Source organism: Arvicanthis niloticus, chromosome 10, assembly GCF_011762505.2.
Source record: "Arvicanthis niloticus isolate mArvNil1 chromosome 10, mArvNil1.pat.X, whole genome shotgun sequence".
Lineage (NCBI taxonomy): Eukaryota > Metazoa > Chordata > Mammalia > Rodentia > Muridae > Arvicanthis > Arvicanthis niloticus.
The window spans coordinates 34,433,842-34,452,285 of record NC_047667.1 but is presented as its reverse complement, the minus strand read 5'-3'; the positions used below and the strand labels follow the sequence as shown (position 1 = coordinate 34,452,285).

Sequence of the window (18,444 nt, the reverse complement as noted above, 5' to 3'; positions counted from 1 at the left end):
AAATATATACTTTCTGAGCCATATTTCTTTTGTGAGAGAAAAAATCTATGGGTAAATATTCATTAAGTTTAGTCATGAATTGTGGCTGAATGTTTTTTTACTTATGGGTAATAAAAACTGCTGTGTAATTCTAGTTTTAATGAACAAAAAGTCAATAACTATATAATAAACGTGCATCCATGCTTTCTCTATTAGAAATTATACTCTAACATACTGTTTTCATTATTAAAATTGATTTCTGAGAAATTCTATTACTTTTCAGAGTCTGCAAGCAAAGTATCTAACAATATCCTAGTTTACAGCTTTTCTACATTAACTAAGATTTTTGAAACTGCATTAGCCCTGTATTTATTTATACAACTTACTATTGATTTATGCTCAGTTTCTTGGTGTGAGCTGGATATTTAAATGCTTAGTGCTACATGATAAATTACAGTTTATAAATTATATAGAATTGTATTTTATAATATACATATACAGAAAAAACTCAACTTATTGTACTAAAGACACTAAACATAACCATCTCAGAAATTTCACTTTGTTAGATAATTCTTCTGCAAAAATATTTTAATATTTTTCAAGGTTATCTTTAATAGATGTGATTGGATAAGTATGTGTGTGGTATGTACATCTATTCATGTCCACAACTTCATCAAATATCATAGTAATACCCTTTCAACTTACAGGCATGAGGATATGCACACATTTATTTTAATTTCATAAAACAATGAATGTTTGCTTTTTGTTTTAAGTTTGAAATGTGAGATATGGAATGACAAAATACACTTTTTATTTATTTTGTTGTGGATTATTTCATCTAAGAAATTACTGTGACTATTCTCTGTTTAGTTATTAATAATCTTCCTATTTGCTAAATACAATAATATAATTAGCATAATATGCCTTAGAGATATCATTCAAGGAGTATTGCTTCAGTATCCCACCCTTCAAAACCCTATTCTCTTTTCCCCTTTATTTGACATTTCTTTTGATAATTTTACCTAAATCATTTATTGTTTAAACAGTTTTGATAATAAACCTTACTATGTACAAACTCAAATTACATAAGTGAGCATATATTGTTCCAGTAATTCCACATTATATTAGACTTTGTCTTAAAAATTTGTATATTCCATCTCTATTTTTAAATACAGTATACATATTTTTTGCTGTGACTCACTTTCATGATAATAAAACATCTTGATATATTTTAAAAATCATAACATAAGGAAAAATTATAAAAATAATCTATATGCTTTTTAAGGATTATTTTACAAACATAATTCTAAGAAGCCTCTGAACAAGGTTGAACTTCAAAATTCAAGTAAATTTTAATAACACTTGGTTGTAAAAATGAAAAAAAATATACTTATCAATTGAAAATACTGCATCAACCTGCATAAAATTGTACCTTATAAATGAAAGCATTTGAAAAAGCACAACACAGGTCTAAAATAATCATTTAAATCACTGGTTAGAGAAATATCCAGAAAGATTTCATAGACATGGGATAAAACTCTCAAAGGACTGAATAGGGTCGCCCTTAGCCAAAATGTCCAACACTGGGAAGAGGGAACTCAAAGCGCCCACCTCCAGTAGCTAGACAGGGCCTCAAGCAAAGGGACAGGGTTACTAATCCACAGTCAAAATTTCTGACCCAGATCTGTTCCTGTCTAAAAAAAAAAAAAAAAAAAATGCAAGGCCACAAATGGAGAAGAGAATGAAAGAAAAGTAGTCTAATGACCAAGCCAACTCAGGATTTATCTCATAGGACTACAACAAGGCATGACACTATTATTTATGCTATGATGTGCCTACAGACAGGAACCTGGCGTAGCTGTCCCCTGAGAGACCCTACCAGCAGCTGACTGAAACAGAAGCAGATACTTATACACCTAACCACTGAACTGAAGTCAAAGACGCCTATGGTTGAATTAGGGAAGTACTGAAGAAACTGAAGAGGAGAGCAAACCGCATAGGAAGACAGCAGTCTCAACCTACCCAGACCTCAGGGAGCTCTCAGAGACTGAGCCACCAACCAGGAGCACACTGTCACAAATATAGCAAAGGACTGCCTGGTCAAGCCTTAGTGCGAGATGTGCTTAGTCCCTCAGAAACTTGAGGCCCCAGGGAAGGGGGAGGCCTGCTTGTAGTGGGGAAGCTCGCTCTCAGAGACAAGGGGGAAGAGAAATTGGATGAGAAACTGAGAAGCGGGGGACCGAAAAGGGGACAGCGACAAGAATGTTAATAAATAAAATAATGAAAATTGGGGGAAAAATGAGATAAAATGATGGACAGGAAAAATGTTGTTTTAAGTTCAAGCTTGAAGTTACAGCTTACCTTGATGGCAGTGGATGCAATTTGGATGTGATGAAGTCTGCGGAGGGTGCTGTCCCTGTCAATAAAGTAGGAAGCAGCCAACTGATGTAAGGTCTCAAGAGTAACAGATGAACTATTAGTGCTGGTTTCACTTCCTTCAGATCGTTTGCTCAGCTTCCGCTTGTCCACAAAAATTGTGAGTGACTCCTCTCCTGCATTAATGACATAAAAATGATTGTATTTCCCAGTTAAAATGAGTTTTATACTTATCTCCGAGAAAGAATGCCTACAAAGTCCTGCGAAGAAACAATTAGTAACAACACAAAATTTAATGAATATTTCAAACTTTTAATGATTTTTCTTTCCCAAATACCTAGAAGTATCAAAGACACTGAAGACTTTGAATATGTGTTTAGTATACATTTAAACATAGAGATACTAAAGGACAGTATCATTAACATTTCAAGACAATTAAATTGACATTGCCTTGTAGTTTAACTAAGTGAACACGTGCATACCACAAAGCGAACTCTAATAAAATAGTGTGAAGTTTTGTAGCACTGTATTTAACCATACCTTTCACAATGGAAATGGTATAGCAAAATAAAAGCAAGAAAATATAAATTAGTACTCAGCCATACATTTAAAATGAACAAAATCTCTGTTTTATGCATATATGTAAACATTCACAAGTTCCCTTCCTATTATGTATTAAAGTATGATGCATTAATAAGCACTGTGTAAATGACTACACTCAACGGAAGCTGTAGAAACTGATATTGGATGGTGGAATATGAGGCAAGACTTGCAGGGAGTTACAGGGAAGCTCAGGTTTCCAGAGATTAAATGCCAATGAACAAAACCTACATTTCATAAGTTAGACATGAAGAGTGTTTTTCTTAGACATTTACAACATTGCATATTTATCTAACATGTGATTGCCAAAGTGGCTGCATGTTCTGTCTCTCAGGAACCCATCTGTTCTGGTGGCACTGTGCCCAGTTACAAACTGATAGGCTTTGCTTAAGGAAGGTCAAATACGATCATCCACAAATGCAGTATGAATACCCTTTCTAGTTGAAAGATGATATATATTTTACAATAGCATGTCATGGGATCATCTAATCCTTGAGCTCATAGATCTCTGAAATATAGCAGGTCACAGTAAGCTGTTAACAAAAATTTCGCATATTATTAAAAAATTATATGATTGAAATAATTTAAAATGTTTTGAGACTATAATTATATCATTTTTCTCTTCCATTTCCTCCTTCAAAACCTAAGGAAAAATATCTAATATATAATATTTTACTATGGTGAATGATGTAGGCAATATTGAATTTTTACTAGCAAACCTTGATACCATAATTTAAAAGATAGAACTATGACAGAGTGCAGAGAAATGGTTATACTGATAAGCGTATGTGATGTGGCTCAGGGAAATGCGTAAGATAAGTATGTGAGCCTGAAACTAAATGAGTGATAACAAAAAGATGCTTATATTGAATAACACCACTAAAAACCAAACGAGTTTTCAAATGGTTTTAAAATGTAAGAAATGTAGATATATCTCAAAACAGCTTCCATCAGAAGCACACATAGCAAATACACTAACAACTAGTTAACACATATTTACCCCCAAGAAAGAGAAAGACATGTGAAATGGACATATCCCAAAAAAAAAAACCCAAATAATATTAGAAGCAACAAAAATAATTTTTTGAGCTCTCTGTATTTTTATTGAAATATTTTTTATTTCTATATCTAAACACAAACTAATCTGCTTAAAAATGTTATATATTTTTATTTTAGTATTTTATATTTCTTCTTCTTCTCATTATTATTATTATTAATTTTATTTATTTACAGTCCAAATCTTGCACTCTTCCCAGTCCCCCCTTTCCAAGTTTTCTCTCCCATCCCCTTCCCCTTTTGCTTCTGAGATGTTTCTCCCCCACTCAGCCACCCATCCACCCCCACCTCATCCTGCAGGAGTATGCAGCAGTATCCCCTTCCCTAGACCATCAAGTTTCTACAGGATTAGGCACATCCTCTTCCACTGAGGCCAGACAAGGCAAGCAGTTTGTGAGTGTAACATAACCCACCTCCTTGATATGGTACATTTTCGTAGGCATTGGTAATGGCTGCTTCTTATAATTATCATTAGTCATTTATGCATATGTCTGAGTATAACACACAGATCACATTTATTTGGAAGGTCTATTTGTATTCATGTGTACATACATGCATATGTAATATATTTGTATCAATTAATGATGATTTCAATTTTTTCTCATGCATCTTAATGCACTTTCTCATATATTCTGTATACAGCTCAACAAACATCTTTGACAGAGATATTTTAAGTCATGGTTTAAACATAGCTTTGAAAAAATTTTGGTAATAGAAAAATTTAAACATCAAACTTACTGAGCTGACACAAATGAATTCACAGGGGATTCTGTCAAAACTTTGAAGATGAAAAAATAAAAGGTTCTTTGAGATGTTTCCAGATAACATGGAAGGAAAAAATCTTAATATAATTTCACACAACAGTGGCACAAATATTTGAAGTGTATAAAGACAACACATAATTATTCATTAGTATTGCTGAAAATAAAAATAATGTAACAATATATAATATTCACTAGTAAAATAAAACAAATCTTCCTTCCCCTGACCAAATGTGATAATTCTAATAGTGTGAGGATGTTTCCAGATTAAAAAATAAAGAAAAAAATAGCATACCATGATATCTAGGGATAGAACATATGACTATCACTAGCGCTTACAATATATTTGATGATGGATATCTATTCATTACTAATTAGAACTTTGTAAATTAATAATTAGATCACAACTCTTAAACAAGATAATAAATGTGGCTCTCAGGAAAAAGCCAAGTAATTTACTAAAGAAAGTTAGAAAAATTTTCTGAATAATATTAGATCCAAATGAGTGCTGGATCAAAGGCACTTCCCTGTAGGCCCGCTACTTTGGGAATAAAGGCAGCGATGGTCCAGGAGCCAAGATCTTTCTCAGAGCAATATAATGAGTTTGTGTCCTGTGTGTGCAGCATGAAAGTCTAAGTACATAAATATACACAAAGACATAAACACACAAACACAGACACAAACACAATTGCAATGAGAAGACACATACAATCACAATGCATGCTAGGTTGATGTTTTCACTAAAACATTTAAAAGTGATAAATGATATTTTACTAGTATGAAATTTAAAAAGATCAATATACAAATTAGTGTACTCAGTTATAGAAATTATATGTAAATCAACTATGTAAAAACACTAACTAAATGTACAAAACCACACTTCTGTAATATTACAAAACATTAATTATGAAAGCTAAAAAATTGAAAAGTGAAAAATAGCTCAAAACTCAGAAAACATTCATAAACTCAAAAAATCAGACTTTAACAGGTAATATGGTTATTTTTCCTGAACATAATTAATTATGATTAAATATTAAATTGATAGACATGTTGGTGTAAAGTACTGGGGACCAGCCATTGAGATGTCTTCATTCTTTTTGGTTATTCTTTGACCTGGATCTTGAGGCATAGTGGCCATGAAAAGCTTAGGCCCAGGCAAGATAGTACATGCTTTAATATCAGGAGACTGAGTCAAGGAGATTTCTGAATTCAAGGTCAGCCTGGGACAAAGGAAGGCCCAAATGCAGGTATAGTGGTGTAGTGGTACACACCTTTAATCTGAGCCAAACCTTCTGTTCAAGGCATATGTAAGAGCACTGGAAGAAGAAAAATTTACTCTTCTTCAACTGCTATCACTTACTCGCTAGCATGTCTGCTGGAACCTACTTCAACAGAAGACAAGCTTAAACAATTAGCCTCGTGGGACTGAGCAACTATTAGATTCTTGGACCTGCATCCACTGCTGCCCATTGTTGGATTAGTTGGACTAGAGACTAAGTCATCAAAATAACTCCCCTTAATATATAGAGACATTTCATATATTTTTTTTTACTCTACAGAACCATGAGTAATAACTAGGTGATCTTGGAATTGCAAAACTTAATCTCCCACTTTTATTATCTTGGTGCAAAGATTGCTCTTTCTATACGTACTCAACTTAAGAGATATGTTCAGTTTAATGTTTACCTATCCTACAGGTTATAGAAATAAAGGCAAATTGAGAAAATAAGCTTTGGTCAACACCAAATGTTAATATTAACATCCACATAGAATAATTGTTTAGCTCATTTTTGTAAACCAATTGAAAAGCAGTTTTCTAAATATGGGTATAAGGCAGAAAGATCAAGTGCTGTTTTACAGTCTACTTACAAGTAGGGTGTCTTCAGCGCTAAGAATGGTTTTACATAAGATGGCTACATTTGAATGTATGGACTTTTTTTTTTCAAATATCTCACTTAGGATGGGTAGTTTTTAAATCAACTTAGAAAAGGAACAATGAAATAAGTGTTTATAACATTTCTCCTACAATGCATTTTGTTTAAAACAAATTCATTCACAATATTTTTTTTAAGAAATCAATAAATTCTTAAGCAAGATTTAAGATTAAAATGCTAGTTGATCTGTTGAACATTTTTAAAAAACTGGATTCCTTTTTGAGAATTTCATACATGAACAGTGTATATGCATAGTTTTCCCCTTTCTCTCATTCCTCCCACTTTTCCCAACCGCCCATACTTTGTAAATACATCTTATTATTTAATTATTGTTTATGTATGTATATGTGTATAAGGTATATATGTTTATACAAATATTAATAAATAAAGTGTTTTTTAAAAAAAGATTAAAATTAAATTCCAGGTCATTCTATTTAGACAAATTTAGAAGATGTTCACAGCATTTTTTGCAGTTTCCTGCACTTCAGTGATAGCTCTCTATCTTCCCTTCTGTCCCACTTCAAACTCATGGTCTCTTTTGTCATGAAGTATTATTGAATACATATATGTATCTACATATTCATTTATGTTCTTACATTTAACCTGTTGGATCCGTATAATATTTAGAAAACAAAACAGAAATTATTCTGAACCAAAGCCCTTAGTCTAGTATAAGCAAACATTTGGTAAATATGCCTGCTTTTTAATTTTCTTGTGATAAACATTTTAGCATTGTCATAGAGTATGTTACCATGCCATGAAAATAAGTTATCTGAGTAGGTATTTCTAAGATACTTTTTCCTATTTACACTTTTCAAGTGAAAAGAAAAATTACTATTAAATACTTTCTTATGAAACTCAAATCTTGTTTTATTCAAAATGACAGAAACAATATATGCATGTGCTTTGTTTGTTTGGTTTGCTTTTAGTTTGGTTTTCAGATATTGCTAATGAAGTTGTTGTTTCCTTTTTTCACTAATGTTCTCTGACTTAAGAATATTTACCAAACATTAGACTGTCCCCTAAAATCAAAAAAATAACACATCGTTAGATATAGTAATCACTGTTTTAAATAAAATGACTCAAAATATACTGCACATGATGTCATGCAGGATATTGTATATTAAAACAAAGATGAGCATAGAGAAGAGGGGGCCTGACATGAGTTAGCAAGAAACATCTTTCTTTTATTTCTAAGGGAGAGCTATGTGTTTCCTTTATGTTTATCACCTGTGTGTGTATAAATCTCAAACATATTTTTTCTAATACAAAACATTAATAGTTACTTATACAACCAGAATTAAATTGAAATTTCTTAGTTGACTTACATGTTTAGCAATTCAATATACTTATTTTAATTTGCCCAATTTAAATAAGTGTTTATAAGGAGTATATGATATAATGGGTATAATGAGAGCAGCATGCATGGCACTTCTATCATATATGAAGCATAAATTATTACCACTTACCATGCTCTCCTCACTGATTTTGATTTTATTAAAGTTGCATAAGTTAGCAGTGGCCTCGGTTCAGAAAGAGAGCTAATATCCTCTCTGAAATCTTTGGGAACATTAAACAATAATCAGTAGTCCTTGACAAAGCATAAGTATAATAAACTATATTTTATTCTCTTTTCCTAATTTTATGGTACCTCATGAAGAATGAGAAAGTCTGATATTTTCATACTGTTTATATTACTGATTATTTTTCACTACAAGAACATAGACTATATCAATATTATTATCTAGTAGACTTTTGTTTTCAAAATATTTAGTATGATTAAAAGGGTTTAAAAATGATGTCTAACACGTCATTAAAAATGACCCATTTGGGGTTCCTTCCGGTCTGGGCCAGAGCACTGAGCAGACCTTGGGTGGCTGCTCTGCCCCCAACATCCAAGAACCCAGAGGAAGCAGGGATCCCAGGCGCTCGAACTCAGGCAGTATCTTAGGTAAGCAGACAGCAGGGCCAGCCCTAAACAGGGAGTAACTGGGAACCAAAAGGACCCAGGAAGTCACTCCCGGCTCGGAACACTGGTTCCTTCCGGTCTGGGCCAGAGCACTGAGCAGACCTTGGGTGGCAGCTCTGCCCCCAACATCCAAGAACCCAGAGGAAGCAGGGATTCCAGGTGCTCGAACTCAGGCAGTATCTTAGGTAAGCAGACAGCAGGCCCAGCCCTAAACAGGGAGTAACTGGGAACCAAAAGGACCCAGGAAGTCACTCCTGGCCTGGAACACTGGTTCCTTCCGGTCTGGGCCAGAACACTGAGCAGATCTTGGGTGGCAGCTCTGCCCCCAACATCCAAGAACCGAAAGGAAGCAGGGATCCCAGGCGCTCTAACTTGGACAGTGTCTTAGAAACTAGTTCTCAGATCTGAGGCCTAGATCAGACCTCTGCCAGGTCTGCTGTTGTGTGGACCCCGGATTCCACCTGAGACATACTGGAAGTTCCACTCAATCCAGATCCACAGAGGAACAAATGAACTCAGAGCTTCAGACAACGTATCCTGAGATATTCTAGAGGAGACACTGCACCCAGAACAGCAGACTGTAGTAGCTGGACTACTACCTTGGAGGCACCATATCCTGAGGCATCCTAGAGGTACCACTATAATCAGTGCAGCTGGAAAAGATCACAGAGACATCTGGACCCCTAGGAGATCAGACACAAGCTAGATAACTAGAAAGACAGGCTTCAGTCAGAGACAGCAAGTACAGGCAGCACTAGAGTTAACCAGATGGCAAAAGGCAAGAGCAAGAATGTAAACAACAGAAACCAAAGTTACATGGCATCATCAGAACCCAGCTTCCCCATCAAAGCAAGCCCTGAACACCCCATCACACCAGAAAAGCAGGAATCAGAATTAAAATCACTTCTCATGATGATGATAGAGGGCTTTAAGAAAGACTTAAATAACACTCTCAAAGAACTTAAGGAGAGCACTGGTAGACAGATAGAAACCCTTAAAGAGGAAACACAAAAATCCCTTAAGGAATTTCAAGAAAATGCAACCAAACGGGAAAAGGAATTAAACAGAACCATGCAGGACCTAAAAATGGAAGTAGAAACAATAAAGAAATCACAAAGGGACAATACCCTGGAGATAGAAAACCTAAAAAAACGATCAGGAGTCATAGACACAAGTATCACCAACAGAATACAAGAGATGGAAGAGAGAATCTCATGTGCAGAAGATACCATGGAAAACATTGACACAACTGTCAAAGAAAATGCAAAATACAAAAAGCTACTAACCCAAAATATACAAGAAATCCAAGACACAATGAGAAGGTCAAACCTAAGGATAATAGGTATAGATGAGGGGGAAGACTCCCAACTAAAAGGACCAGTAAATATCCTCAACAAAATTATAGAGGAAAACTTCCCTAACCTAAAGAAAGAGATGTCCATAAATATACAAGAAGCTTACAGAACTCCAAATAGTTTAGACCAGAAAAGAAATACTTCCCGCCATATAATAGTCAAAACATCAAATGTACAAAACAAAGAAAAAATACTAAAAGCAGTAAGGGAAAAAGGCAAAGTAACATATAAAGGCAGACCTATAAGAATTACACCAGACTTCTCACCAGAGACCATAAAAGCCAGAAGATCCTGGACCGATATCATACAGACCCTAAGAGAACACAAATGCCAGCCCAGACTACTATACCCAGCAAAACTGTCAATCATTATTGATGGAGAAACCAAAATATTCCATGACAAATCCAAATTTACACAGTATCTCAACACAAATCCAGCACTTCAAAGAATAATTGGTGGAAAACTCCAACACAAGGAGGGAAACTACAACCTAGAAAAAGCAAGAAAGTAATCTTCCAAAAACCCCAAAAGAAGAGAGTTACACAAACATATCTCCACGGATGTTAGCCCAAAAGCTTGGATTATCGAAGACTCAACCCACAGACCACATGAAGCTCATAAAGAAGGAAGACCAAGAGGGGATGCCTCAGTTCTACTTAGAACGAGAAATAAAAATGCTCAAGGGAGCAAATAGGGAAACAAAACATGGAACAAAAACTGAAGGAGGGGCCATCAGGAGACCTTTCCACCTGGGTATTCACCCTATGTACAGTCACCTAATCTAAACACTGTTGTGGATGGCTGGAAGTGCATAATGTGAGGACCATGATATAGCTGTCTCCTTAGAGGTCAGCCAAAGACTAAAACACTCAGAGGACAATGTTCACAATTAACCACTGATATGATCAGGGGTTTCCCAATGGAGAACTTAGTGAGAGGACTGAAGGAGCAGAAAGGGTTATTGACCCCAGGTGGAAAGCAACAATACCAAACAACCAGAGCCCCCCAGGGTCTAAACCACCAGCCTGGGAACACATAGGGAGGGACCCATGACTCCAGAGGTATATGTAGGGGAGGATGGCCCTGTCAGACATAGGTGGGAAAGGAGTTTCTTGGTCCCATAAAAAAAAATGAATGAAAAATGAATGAATGAATGAACACACAGTGGGGGGGGGATGTGAGGGCGGGGATGGGATAGTGAGGGGGTAGGTGTGGTCACTGCCTCATAGAAGCATGAGGAGGGGGATGGGATAGGTTTCTGGGTGGTGGGAGGAAGTAGGCTAAGGGGATAAAATCTGAAACATAAATACTACAACCAATTTTAAGAAGCGGGAAAAAAAAAAAAAGTCTTCAGAACCAACATCTTTAAAAAAAAATGTCAGCCCCATGGGGGTGGAAATTTTTTTTTCTTTTTTCTTGATACTAAAACTTGTTCTGAGAATTGTATATTGCAGAATACACAGCCTTGGTGTATCTACTCATCAAGCAAACTGAGCAGACCTGCCCAAACCTCTGATGTCCTGGAATTCCATCTGGATTCAGTGAAGACACAGCATCAGAGGCTTATCAACTTACTCTCCCCCCCACCCCTCTTCTAAAATCTCAACGCCCTTAATCAGCTTGAAGAAGTTAAAGAAGAGTCAGCGCCCCTATTCCCTGAGCTTGAGGACTAATGTGGTTAATAATGGTCTGTCTTTCTAGGGACAAGTAGTGGTTTTGTTGGAACAGGGGGGATTAGCTAGGACTTACTGCATAGCCATAACCTACTGGTAGAAATCTATATACTTATTATCAAGATGAAGTTATAAATTCTTAAATGGTACAAAATTTACTTTGATCTCAAATTTAAGGTTTTCATTGGTACGAGCCTCTTATTAATATAAAAATGAGATGAATATTGATACACTCATGGGCATTGTGCCTGTATAACACATTTAGGAATACAATGCCTAGACCCAGCCCTTTTTTAACTTTTTTAACTGATTTGGGATGGTTAACCTATGAGTTAAGGGACTATAGGTAATTCATATTTTTGATTTTATTGTTAGGGTGCTTTCCATATTTTACTTAGAAATAGCCGAGAGGAGTTAACAGAAAACAGTCCAGGTTACCTTACATGGATAGTTGGTTTTCAAAACATCAGAAGTCCATAGAACTGATGCTACAAATATTTATATATTAATGTTCATATTGATTAGAGACCTGTCTGCTCCTGACAGCTTCCTGTCGTGGATTCTAAGAAGAAATTGAGCATCCTTGGAGTTACTCCAGTTGTGTGGTAACAGCCACTAGGCAAGAATTGCCTCTCTCTATCTACAGACAAATTACTGTCCAGAAAAGGACACACATGCAGAATAGTCGACTGATTATATCTGCCTAGACAGAGTAATCAGTCCTTAATAATCCTGCATCACCAAGGTCTGTCAGATGATTCTGGGCCAGAAGGCTGAAGATTTGATGCTCCAACGTTCGGTAGTATAGGGGCTTTTCAGGTGTTCAGAGGTCTCTATAAATTGGCTAAGTTTTAGAAGCTATGCTTTGTGCTTCCCACAATTATAGTTAACTCAGTCATTCTGGATTTCTGACGGGGTTGAAAACTTATAGCTATTCACCGTAAGAGAAAAGATTTGAGTGGATGGTAGTCATCTGACATTCATCCTAAAGCCAGGTTCAGAACTAAATGTTTTAGTTAGGATAGATGACAGAGGTGCTGGTTAGTCAACAAAATGATGGACTGGGTATTAGGACTATCTTGTACCTCACTGGTACAAATTGGCATAATTATGCTCTAATTGTATTTTGAGAGAAAAGTTTCATTTTAACAGGAAGGGTGATGTGTAGGAGGAGCTAAGGTAGGAGGAGTACTGAGAGCAAGAAAAGGAGTAAGAAGAGGAGGAGAAGAAGGATAGGAGAAGCTAGGTGATGAAAGAGAGAAAGAGGGGGAAGACAGGGAGGCAGATATTCATGTATCTCCACCAGTCAAAGATAGTTGTTATATCTAGGTCGGTCAGTGGGTTACACCTCTGATTGAACAATTCCAAACTTATAATGCTTATGATTAACATTATTTAAAAAAAATGTATAAATGCAAAAAGGAAAAGGGGGCATGTGATAGGGGTTTTCTAAGGGGGGTGGAGGGGAATGGGGAAAGGGGATGGCATCTGAAGTGTAAATAAAATATCTAATAAAAAAAATGACCCATTTGTAAATTGACTTTCTTATATTTAAAATAGAATATTATTCATATATGTAAAAGAATCCATATGTGTATTATATATATAAACGTAAGTTATTTTTTAAAAATCTGTGTTAATTTGTTATTCATAATATGCCGAGTATATAGGTGATGTTAGTCAGCTTATGATACTGATGAATTAATTATTCTATTTTCAAGAACCATCAATTTTTATAGAGACTAATAACATTTTCTTCCCAATACATCTATTAGGAAAAACTAAAAACTAAACTTAAAAATATTAAAAACTAAACTTAAAAATATTAGTGAATATCATTTTTTATGGTTTTTAAAATTATTTGAGAAACTTATTCCAAAACTTGACAATAAAAGTTGCATTCTCAAATTCAAAGCTTTCCACAAGGATTCATTTATACAACTGTTTTAGAAATGCATGAGTAAAACTGCTATTATCTCTAAGAAAAACATGAGTTACAAAGGACAGTAACATATGGCAAGCAGAGACTGTGCTTGTGAAAGTATTTCAGCATCCAAGTCTGCTAGAACACCAAACAGACAAATGATAGCAGATAGAAGATATAATTATTCCACATGGAGACCATGCAGGTAGTTTGTGTACAATAACAGCACAAATTGAAGAATGCTTTTATAGACACTGTGAAACACAGAGATATAAAACAAAACCAAATCATGGTTTATATACTTCAGTATGATTAGCTGTCAGCCTTATATACTTCTGAGCTATGTCATTTTGCTTATTCTTTTCCTGTTCTGACATTCAAATAGTCTATGTTAATTTAAAAAATTATAGAAATTAAATCATCTAAAATTATTTACTGCTTACATGGTTTTGGTCAATTTTCATTCTGCAGAGGAGGTGTGAGTCATTACAGAGGTGATTTCTAGTGAACCTTCTGCCCATCTTAATTTTTAAAATAAAGGCTGGAGCCAGTGATCAAGCAGAGGAAGGGGACATGGAAAAATAAAGGATGGGGAGAGAAGAGAGAGAGAGAATGACTGGAGAACAACTGGAGGAAGACGATGGAGGACAGAGATGACAAGGACACTGGGGAGAGAAGATTGAGAGGTCGACTGGGGAGAAGAGAGGAGGAGGACAACTGGGAAGCAGGAGGTAGAAGGACAAATGCAGGGTCTGAAAAATCCTCAAGGGTCTCATAAGGGTCTGATAACTGGGGAACAGTAGTTTAGGGGTATCTAGGCTTACAGATTATATTCATAATTACTGAGTTGTGTTTTCATTGAGTGGTCTCATTTGGGTGGAGATTTAAGTATTGCACACCACGCCTACTCTCCTGCATTTTCCCTCTGAAGACAGGGTAGTCCAAAAGAAGCCTTCTTCAACTTAACATCCAAAATGAAAAAAAATCAGATGACTCTCACAGCCACCAGCAAATACTATTCACAAACCATCAAATTATATTCTACTTATTTTTAGAGCCATTATATTTTCATTTAATAGAATTTTTAATTTAAACATAAGCATGTCATAGATTGAATAATAATGGTCCCTATAAGCACATATATTTGAATGCTTAATTAAGGAATGACACTATTTGAAGTTATTAATAGAATTAGGAGGTATAGAGTTATTGGAGGAAGTATGTGTCACTGGGGTTCAGCTTCAAAATTCCATGACAAACTTACAGTCTCTACCTGCCTATCAAATGTACCTAGTCAAAATGTACCTCATACCTAGTCAAAATGTAACTCATAGCCACTGTTTCAGTGTCTGCATGCCAGCTTACATTAAATCCACCATGATGATAATAGACTAAATCTCTGAAACTGTAAGCAAGCCTAATTAAATGTTTTCTATTATAATTTTTGCATTGGTCATGGTGTTGCTTTACAACATTAGATCAGTGAAAAAAAAAAGGTGATCCACCATATCACAAGGACAGGTGTTCTACTATCTTCAGAACAACCTTATTTATAATAGCCAAAATAATAGCCAAAAGCTGGAAACAAGCCAGATGCCCCTCAACTAAAGAAAGGACACAGAAAATGTGGTTCATTTATACCATAGAACACTACTCAGCTATTAAAAACAAAGACATCATGAATTTTGCAGGCAAGTGGATGAAACTAGGAAATATCCTGAGTGAAGTATCACAGATGCAAATGGACATGCATGGAATATACTCACTGGTAAGTGGATACTAGACAAAAATTCAGAAGACTCATGATAAAACTCACAGACTGTAAGAACCTTAACAAGAAGGAATGTTGATAACTCAAACCCACTTAGAAGGGGAACAAATTTTTCATGGAAGAGGGAGAGAAGAACCTGGGTGAGAGAGGGGAGGGCAAGGGGAAAGGGTGGTGGAATCAAGTGTGGGAGAGACAGGAAAAAAGCTCAGAGGGTCAGTAAAATGAATTGAAACATGCAGCAGTATGTGGTGGAGGGCAGTTGAGCCCTCTAGAAAGTCTCAGAGACTTGGAATAGGAGAGGCTACTAGAACTCAATGGTGATTATATTAGCCAAATGCCCAACAGTGGGGAGATGTAACCTGAAGAGACCACCACCGGTAGATAAACAAGACCCCCAGTTGAGGCAGGGGACCACCCATCCATCTTCAAAAATTTTGACCCAGAACTGCTCCAGAATGAAAGGAAAATAGGAACAAAAATGGAACAGAGACTGAAAGGCCATCCAGGGACCACCCAGCCCAATTTGGGATCCAACCCATGTACATAGAGCAAACCTTGACACTGCTACTGATGCCATAGTGTACTGGCAGACAGGAACCTGGCATGGATGTCCTCAGAAAGGGTCTACCATCAGCTAAGTGAGACCAATGCAGATATTTACAGCCAACTATTAGATTGAGGTCAGGAACTCATATGGAAGAGATTGGGGAAGGACTAAAGGAGATGGGGGTGGAGGATTACATCCCTAAAGGAATAACAACAGTGTCAACTAATGGGGACTCCTCAGAGCTCCAAGAAACTAAGTATACATGGGTGGGGTGGGTCCTTGCCCCAGGGCACAAGGGTAGAAAAGCATTGCCTTGTCTGGCCTTAGAGGGAGAGGAAGCACTTAATCCAATGAAAACTGGATCCCCTAGGGAGAAAGGATGCTAGGGGAGGTGATGAGGTCAAGGGGTGAGTCAGAGAGTACAACCTCAGAGGCAGAGGACATCTCATTGAGATGGGATGATGAATTCAGGGAGGGGGCACCAGGAAGGAGGGCAACTTATAGAATGTAAATAAATAAAATAATAATAATTCTAAAAATGTAAAAGGCAAAAAAATATGAGGTTTTGAAATATTGTAAACCAAAAATGTGTTCTCATAAAAATTTCTTTTAGATAAAAATTATGTCTTGAAACTTAAAATTTATAGTGTTATCTGGTAAGTATTTAGTTATGGCTTTTATTGAATCTGTATATTCAAGTGATGTTTGTACTGGAAATTATTTTACACACCACCCAGAACAAAAACTATTAAAAGGTATTTTGAAGTAATAAAGACCAACACATTTCTTTGTTCCCAAGATAAAAAAAATGATCCAAGTTAATACATCTGTTACAAAAGTAATTGAGTTGGGGGAGGAGGAAACTGGTACATAGCTTAGTGATGAATAGGGCCGTTTGCACTTACTGAGGACCTACTTTCCCAGAGACTCTGCCAGGCAACTTAAAACTGCTTATACTACCAGGTATCAGGAAGGATCACTCTCTTCTGGCCTCGGATGAGGCTTAGATTTACATGCACAAACTCACACAAAGACACACTCACACATACACACACACACACACACATACACACACACAAAGAATCAGTAATATACATTACATATATGTATATGCATATGTGTATATGCATATACATATACACATACATAAATACATATATATTTCTTAACTCCTTTTGCTTTAATCTGGTCATAAAATTGCAATAAAATGAAATAAAGGCTTCTGGTGGAAGTAGAAAAAGAGGCAGAAGCAAGCATGTTATTGCTCTCCTGAGTTTAGCAGTGAGTGGGGGTGGGAGGGTATAAGAAAAGCCAACTGTTCCTGGTATTTCTTTTTTTCAATTTTTGAAAGATGTGGCTAACATAGAAGTAACTGCATCTTTCCAATGCTAGTATGACTGGCTAAATAAATAATTTTATTCTGAAAATATTAATCAGATATACTTAAAATTATTCTATATATATGATGTAGCAATTTATGAAATAAATATTTTCATAAAAACACTTTTTAATTGTACTTGAGTCCTTGAAACCAGGAATCACTATTAATAATATTTTAAATTACTGCCTCTCTGGTTAAATCAATCCCTGCAATTTTAAGGATATCTTTTTTCTCTATTTGTTATTGTACTTTCCACATACATTGTAGGGATACACTGCTAATCCTGAATTTATTATATGTTATATTATATGAAATGAATAAGAAAGCATTTATGATATTTATTCCATAGCTGGAAGTCAATATATCCAAGTAGTATAAACTGTTTCAAGATGTATTCTTTAAATTGAAAATTTATATTAGAAATTTAAGCAGTGATGAGATTAAAATAACATTGTCTAAAATTACAGCAAGTAAAATTATGGCATTGAGGAACAATATGTAAGCAATAAAATTAAACACACAGGGAAAATGATGCATATAAAAGTAAGTTTTTTATAGATGAAAATTCAACCAACAGCTTTATAAATAATATTAAAGGCTCATACATGGGTATTCATTGTGCTGATATTTCTCTAATTTTCATTATAAAATATTTTAATTTATTGAATAATATCTTTCTTAAATTTCATTTTCTTTCTTTCTTTTTTGATTGATTTACTCATTTAATATTTTAATCTCTGCCCCCAAACTTCTCCGTTCTCCCCTCTTACACTCCTTCTATGTATATCTCCTGGATATGAACCCACTCTGATACATCAAATCCTTGCTAGACTAAGCACATCCTCTCTCACTGAGGCAGCACAGGTAGGAAAAGAGAATCCACAGGCAGGCAATAGATTCATAGGCAGCCCTGACTGTAGTTGTAGGGAAAACTGCACGAAGACCAAGCTGCACATCTGCTATATGTGTTCAGGGCCTAGGTCCAGCATATATATAATATATATATATATATTCTCTTTGGTAGGTGCTTCAGTCACTCAGAACATCCAAGGTTATAGGTTAGTTGAAACTGTTGGACTTCTTTTGAAGTCCCTATCTTCTCAGGGTACCTGAATCCT

General features: G+C 35.6%; 1 protein-coding gene across 5 annotated transcripts in view; it reads right to left on the bottom strand.

The window, feature by feature from the left end:
• Positions 1–18,444, bottom strand: part of Brinp3 (BMP/retinoic acid inducible neural specific 3) — a 373,430-nt gene that overhangs the window by 173,898 nt on the left and 181,088 nt on the right. For all 5 annotated transcript variants that reach the window (XM_034513172.2, XM_034513171.2, XM_076941307.1 and 2 more), the window contains one exon: positions 2,341–2,531. In XM_034513172.2, the coding sequence (XP_034369063.1) occupies positions 2,341–2,531 (191 nt within the window). The remainder of the gene's footprint in view (positions 1–2,340; positions 2,532–18,444) is intronic.